The 7,651-nt window shown below is 40.8% G+C and overlaps 1 protein-coding gene across 1 annotated transcript in view; it reads left to right on the forward strand.

Annotated features, from left to right (window-relative positions):
* LOC103598507 (potassium channel subfamily T member 2-like) overlaps positions 1-7,651 on the forward strand; it is a gene marked incomplete at its 5' end in the record, with an annotated part of 230,756 nt that overhangs the window by 141,160 nt on the left and 81,945 nt on the right. Inside the window, 1 exon segment of the mRNA XM_008582500.1 lies at positions 2,332-2,443. Within this exon segment, the coding sequence (XP_008580722.1) occupies positions 2,332-2,443 (112 nt within the window).

The following is a 7,651-nucleotide window of genomic DNA, read 5'->3' on the forward strand; positions in this document are numbered from 1 at the left end:
AGAACTGCTGAGACAAACTCATGTGGAATGTGGATAATACTGTGTTTCTCCATAAACTAATTAAATTCAGCATGCTCTTCATCAAGAATTTATCTACTCAACTATGAATCCCAAATGCACAAACAAGAATTGTGAAATTATTTATTTTAACAAACTTTGATTAATTAAAGAAATAGAAGATGCAGTAGTAGGCACTGAGAGGAAAATTTTGTCTTTCTAGATGTCATGATTTAATAGGAGAGCTAGAGCGTGAATAAAGCCAACTAGAGTATAAGGCAGGAGTCAGTGTAATAAGTGGTATAAATCAAATACCAGGGAGCCAAAGTGGAGAAAATGATTCTCACTTTAAACATATTTTTAAATTCCATGTCAATTAGATTCAAGAGAAACTTTAAGTAATGGTTGGGATTTCAAAATATAGAGTTTGAGGAGGGAAGTAAACAGGAAAGAAAATACGTTTCAGGCAGAAATAGCAGCACAGAAGGAAAACAGCTAAGAAAATAGTAATACCACCACAACTAAGAAACAGTACCTACTGTGTGTCAGAAACTGTGCCAAGTGTTTCACAAACCATGACTCTAAGCTACTAGACACCCCACCTTTGCAGAATCTGAGGTTCAGAGTTTCCTTAACCAACTCAAGGTCACAGAATTATTGAAGACAGCAGTCCTTGGCACAAATAAAATTAAAATATTTTAACATTAAAAATCAGCAAAAGAAAATATATTCTGATTGCTGTTTTGCTTACATTATTTCTGTCACACTTACTATGATTTGCCTAGATCAAGAAATACAGTAATATTTGTTCTCAAAATGGAGATCAAGCCATATGATACTGACTATATTCCTTCCTATTATAAAGAGTGGATTTCACAAAACACCCAGTGATAACATAAGCCTTCATTAGGTAAATCCCAAATATTAATCTATTTATGTAGCTAAGAGGGCATACGAGTTTCACAGATAACTCTGAAAGAAACTGTTCTTAATGATGGTTTAGTGTCTTAACTGGAATGGTGACGAAAGCCCAGGGGAAACAGACCTTAGAGACAGGTAATGAGGAGAGGCTCAGCCACAGGCTGGAGAGCGGGCCCCTCCAGGGTGCGGAGCCATCGGGCAAGCCCACTGTCCCTAGCAGAAGGGAGAAGTCCTGGCAGATAATCAACCAGCATTAGGGAGTTAGACCTGAGCACAGGTAAAAGCTCATCAGTAGCATGGGGTTCAGCGACAGGGCTCCCATCTGGGGTTCAGCGACGGGGCTCCCATCTTAAAATAAGCACATTTCTTTATAAAGCACCAAAGCATGGCAGTAACAGTATCCTCACTCCTGGAACTGGCATAAAATGAGAGTCACAGAAGCTAATTTGTTTTTGAGCCACAAACTGGCTGTTTATATCCTGCATATTTTCAGTCAGTTCTAATCCCTAAATTCAAGGGATGAGTTTAACCTAAAGAGAGGAATTTTAAGTGGCTATAAGTGATTATCACAGAAAGTGGTTGCCACAGAGAATCTCAAAATATCTGAAACTGGGAAAGCTACCTGTCACGCAAAATATCAGGTAAGGATCCGATCATCAACAGCAGCAAAAATAAAATGGCACTTATTGTGGCATTATTCTGCCCCTGTTCTCTGGGGGGAAAAATCTCATGTGTGCACGTGTGTATGTGTGCATGTTTATGTAGGTATTTGGCAGGGGGGGAGGGGTGTCAAAATGGAAAGAAAGCTAGTGCAAAGCCATGGGACATGAAAATTCCCAGGATCCTTTTGGAACAACATTATCAATGCTTTATTTAGCCTTCATCCCAATTTATTACAATGAAATTTTATAGAAAGATATTTCTTCTTCTCAGAAGTTCATTGTAGCAAGATAGGACATTTAAAAATTGTGTACTATGAGAATAGGGAGTCGTAGGACATCAAATGGACAAGAAATTCATCATGTGAAATTTTTGCCAGTCAGTTTTATTCATCATATAAATTTCTGTTTCAATATTATTCACAAAGTAACCTTGTAACTTCTTAAATCAGCTTTATGAGTTTCCCTTCTATACTGTTTCATAATTATAGAGAGAAAATGTCTAATAAAAGCAAAATTACTGAATTTATTTTTCATATTGTGCTAAAATATTGATAAAATATTCTTTGGAAAGTAGTGTTTCATTTTTCTTACATTGTACAGAACATTTTGTGTGGCACTGCCTGCTGTTGTAATTGGGTATAGTTTTATGCCTAAGGCTAGGAATCACTCACTCATAAATATGTTGTTATAAAAAAAATTCCATATCTGATTGTTAGTGTAATGCAATTTTTTTTTTTTTTTGGAAATGTAGGTTGTTTTCCAGTCTCAGTATTATCACAGAGCTTACTCACCCAGCCAATATGAGATTTATGCAATTCAGAGCCAAAGACTGTTATTCTCTTGCTCTTTCAAAACTGGAAAAGGTAAGATCCCACATTATTAAGTAAGTTGGATTTAACTTTTTGGTTCAAAGAATATCTATATATTGAAAGAAATGCTACGAGATAGTAAAAACAAAAATGCTGTTTTCAACTCCAATTTGGGGGTTAAAATCCTAGTTTATACTTGTAAAAAAATATAAATTGATGGATTTGAACCATTTATATCACAAGTGAATACGTTGGAGATATTTTGCTCTATCATAAGTTAATCAAAAATTAACATGATTTATGAAAAAATTAAGCACAACAGAAATATATACACTCATTTATAATGTCAGTTATTCAGATATTACAAATGATTTTCTGTGTCATGAAATTTTGAAAAAATTCTTATTCTTAGAATACTCATAGGTTTTTGGGCCGAGCCCGTGGCGCACTCAGGAGACTATATTTACTTAGAGTTCTGCAATTTTGAAAAAATTCTTATTCTTAGAATACTCATAGGTTTTTGGGCCGAGCCCGTGGCGCACTCAGGAGAGTGCAGCGCTGGGAGCTCAGCAGCGCTCCCGCCACGGGTTCGGATCCTATATAGGGATGACCAGTGTGCTCACAGCGCTCACTGGCTGAGCGCGGTGCAGCCGGTCTCAAAAAAGGACAAAAAAAAGAATACTCATAGGTTTTGTTGAAAACTGGCTTCTCAAATGTCACCAACACCACCTGAGATAAAGCCAAGTGTTTATTCTTTACCCAGGTAAGGGAGACTGCCACCTCAAGAAAGCTTTGGCAATGCCTTGGGGGGGAGGGGAAGCAGTGTCAAAATTTATTGAGAATTGGAAATTTGATCTAATGAGAGTGTTTCAAAGTGGAGACTTTATTAGGATTGGGCAGATATCAGGATGATGGAGACCGTGGAATTGCAAGATCATGCTATGTGGTCAGAAAGGTTTGGTTTCTATTCTCTGGATCTACACTGAGTGTGGGCGTAGATGGTTTTTGCTCTCAGCTTCTACTTTATACTAGTATACTAGGAAAACTGGGTGCAAAAGGACAAAAAAAGAAAAAGACTCAATCTCATACAGGTAAAAATATGTTAAATCTATGCTGTCTTCATTGTTTACGATGTATGGGATAGAGACTAATGCCTTACTTTTTAAAATTTTTCTTTCAGTTAATTTTATTNTTTCCAGTCTCAGTATTATCACAGAGCTTACTCACCCAGCCAATATGAGATTTATGCAATTCAGAGCCAAAGACTGTTATTCTCTTGCTCTTTCAAAACTGGAAAAGGTAAGATCCCACATTATTAAGTAAGTTGGATTTAACTTTTTGGTTCAAAGAATATCTATATATTGAAAGAAATACTACGAGATAGTAAAAACAAAAATGCTGTTTTCAACTCCAATTTGGGGGTTAAAATCCTAGTTTATACTTGTAAAAAAATATAAATTGATGGATTTGAACCATTTATATCACAAGTGAATACGTTGGAGATATTTTGCTCTATCATAAGTTAATCAAAAATTAACATGATTTATGAAAAAATTAAGCACAACAGAAATATATACACTCATTTATAATGTCAGTTATTCAGATATTACAAATGATTTTCTGTGTCATGAAATCTATATTTACTTAGAGTTCTGCAATTTTGAAAAAATTCTTATTCTTAGAATACTCATAGGTTTTTGGGCCGAGCCCGTGGCGCACTCAGGAGAGTGCAGCGCTGGGAGCTCAGCAGCGCTCCCGCCACGGGTTCGGATCCTATATAGGGATGACCAGTGTGCTCACAGCGCTCACTGGCTGAGCGCGGTGCAGCCGGTCTCAAAAAAGGACAAAAAAAAGAATACTCATAGGTTTTGTTGAAAACTGGCTTCTCAAATGTCACCAACACCACCTGAGATAAAGCCAAGTGTTTATTCTTTACCCAGGTAAGGGAGACTGCCACCTCAAGAAAGCTTTGGCAATGCCTTGGGGGGGAGGGGAAGCAATGTCAAAATTTATTGAGAATTGGAAATTTGATCTAATGAGAGTGTTTCAAAGTGGAGACTTTATTAGGATTGGGCAGATATCAGGATGATGGAGACCGTGGAATTGCAAGATCATGCTATGTGGTCAGAAAGGTTTGGTTTCTATTCTCTGGATCTACACTGAGTGTGGGGGTAGATGGTTTTTGCTCTCAGCTTCTACTTTATACTAGGATACTAGGAAAATTGGATGCAAAAGGACAAAAAAAGAAAAAGACTCAATCTCATACAGGTAAAAATATGTTAAATCTATGCTGTCTTCATTGTTTATGATGTATGGGATAGAGACTAATGCCTTACTTTTTAAAATTTTTCTTTCAGTTAATTTTATTTTGATTAGCTGTTATGCCAGACACTGTCCTAATTCCTGGGAGACATATTGATAAGTAAGGTTGTTTCTGCACTCTCGTCTGTTGATTTCTATCTCCAAAGCTGGCCACATACCTTATGTCAGTAGAGACTTACCATGCTTCTTTATGGGCAGAGAGAAATTGTTGTTAGGCCCTGCTTCCAGATGTGGAAACTGAGTTTGAGACAAGTTACATAACTTTTTCAAGATTATACAGCTATCAAGTCAATGCAGTAAGGGAAAGTTAAGGTCGTTAATGTTCAGGACATTCAAGAAAACTTCCATTTCGCCACACCACTTTAACAATGTAGAAGAGGTGGTAAGCAAAGCAAAATTGTCTCAGCATCCACTGAAAGAAATTGAGCCGAAATGCCGGGGACTGGTCAAGCTTTATTAAAGAAAGAAATCTGCCGGGCTGTGCTCACAGTGGAGGACACAGCTAACCTAGGGCGGTGGGAGCTTATACTGGTGTGTTGGCACCAAGAGCTAGGTGATGTAATTCCCGGGTGGGGATTGAGTCAGGCCATGGGAACGGAGAGTTCTGCGCATGTGAAAATGCCAAAAGTTTCATTTTCTACAAAACCATGAGGCTCCTTGTAAAAGAGAAGGGGGGGCGGGGGAGGGAGGAGGTGGGTGGTGCCATTTTGTACTTGGGCTTGTCTAAAATGGCGCTGGTTATGTTGCAGATCTATTATTCCTGCCTTTTAAGTATAGAAAAAGGGGCAAAGGGCAGAGGTCTCATTCTTCTGAAGCTACTTCCTGCTGGAGGTGGGAGGAGAGGAAAGATCAGGTGGAAAAATCAGGCAAAACAAAGCATCCTGTTGGTTTCCTGGGGGGAAGCCGTGTTCTTCCCAGTCTCTGACCTGGAGAGGCCGGTATCCGAGTTCAGTGACGTCTTGGCATGAGTTCCTATAAGAAATTAGAGAAACACTGAAAGAGGCAGGGACCAAGAAGAAGAAGAAGGCTGTCATGGTTAAGGGTCCTGGTAACAGTACCAGCCGGGGCGTCCATTTCCAGAGCCCACTCCAATTGTCCCAGGAGTCTGCTGCAGCCTGGCTCTTTTTAGCCATCTGGTTGCTGGATTTGTGTGTGTAAAAGCAGCATTCCTCCCCTAAGAATAGACAAAGCCCTCCCTTCTCTGTTGGTAGCAGGTCTAGGCCCCATCTATTTTGTAGAACTACTTCTGCCAGGATGTTTGTTTGCTGTGTGTACAGCTAATGGCATCTGACTGGTCATAACACACAGTGGGAGCATGTGTTAGGGCTGAGAATATCTTTTGGGGGCTCTCCCCTAAGTCTAGCTAACAACTGTGACCCCATAATCCACCCAGATCCTGCAACCATTACCGTGGTTTCACATTGTATGTAGGAGGTAGCATGTGTAGATGGTATAGAAGAGAGTAGGAGAAAGAAAAAGGCTAATTGGGTTAGAAGAGAAAAAGGGTGCATAATAAAAAGAAAGAGTAAAGAACAACCTCATCTGGAGTGTAGCTGCAGAGGGCCCCTTGCCAGGCTCCTTCGGTCATCCACTCGAGGATATCTTCAGTACTGGAAGTGGAGGGGCAGGACCAGCCTTGGAGCAGCTCCTGTGTGAAGTACGTGAAATGGGCCTGCAAGACTGGGAAGATAATCGCCGGGGGGGAGGATCATCCTTCTTCTGGGATTGGGGGAAGAGCAGAGGTCCTGGAGATTTTTAACCTTGTGGGTCCTAAAATGGACAAGGTGTAAGGAGGTGTTGAGTTGGGGGTTGAGCAAAGGGACCCTTTTGAGTTGGTGTTAACAGAATCTTTGGGTAAAGTCTCAGGTGCTAGTTTTACCAAGGTTAAGTGATACCACAGGGTCTTGCTTAGTACTTTCACTGCTGTGGGGGGGGGGGAGGGGAGAAATACTGTATAAGGCCCTTCCCAACATGGTGAGAGAGGCTTTGGGATTCGGGTTTAATATACACTTGCTGTCCCAGGCTCAGTTTTAAATCTGAGGGGGTGGTGGGGAAAGGATGAGGTAATAGATGGTTGGCCTGTTCCTGAAGAAGACCCCTAATGAGCAAAAGAGTAGGGAGATACTGGCCTAGAGGTGATGTGCTGGAAGGGAGAGGTGGGAGAGTGAAGGGTCTGCCATACATAAGTTCAAAGGGGCTGAGGCCTGTGGGCTTGCGGGGGGCAGCTCGCAGGTGAGTGAGTGCTAGAGGGAGAAGTTGTGTCCAGGGGAGGTGAAACTCCATGGACAGCTTGGTGAGGTGTGTTTTAATGAGGTGATTAGCTTTCTCTGTTTTCCCCAATGATTGGGGTCAATATGGTATGTGTAGGTTCCATCTGATATGTAAGGCCTGCACGGTGAGTCGTGTAATCTGGGAAACAAATGCCGGGCTGTTATCACACTGGAGGCTGGTGGGCAGGCCAAAACAAGGGATGATTTCTGAGGTGAGAGCACGTGTTACCGATGCTGCATCCTCTGAGGTGGAGGGGAAGGCCTCAATCCAACCAGAGAAGGTATCTACTAAAGTAAGAAGATAACGTGTTTTCTTCTGGGGAGGCATGTGTGTAAAGCCAATTTGCCAATCCTGGCCAGGAGTGTATCCTCTGGTCTGGTGGGTGGGAAAGGACTGGACTTGGAGGCCACCTTGATTGGAACAATGAGTACACAAAGGACAGCTTCAAGTGATTTGTTTTAGTAACTTGGCCATGTGGGGAGAGTAATATAAAAGCTGAAGAAGGCTTAGTAGAGGTTCATAGTCTACATAAATTGAATTGTTGAAATCTAAGAGGATTTCTTCAGCTTGTGTGGTAGGGAGGACATAGCGACCAGAGAGTATACCAGTTGTCCTTTCTCTGTGCCCCCAACTGTTGGTGGTGTTGTATTTCTTGGGGTGTGTATTGGG

Source organism: Galeopterus variegatus, unplaced genomic scaffold, assembly GCF_000696425.1.
Source record: "Galeopterus variegatus unplaced genomic scaffold, G_variegatus-3.0.2 Scaffold2648, whole genome shotgun sequence".
In the NCBI taxonomy this organism is placed as follows: Eukaryota; Metazoa; Chordata; class Mammalia; order Dermoptera; family Cynocephalidae; genus Galeopterus; species Galeopterus variegatus.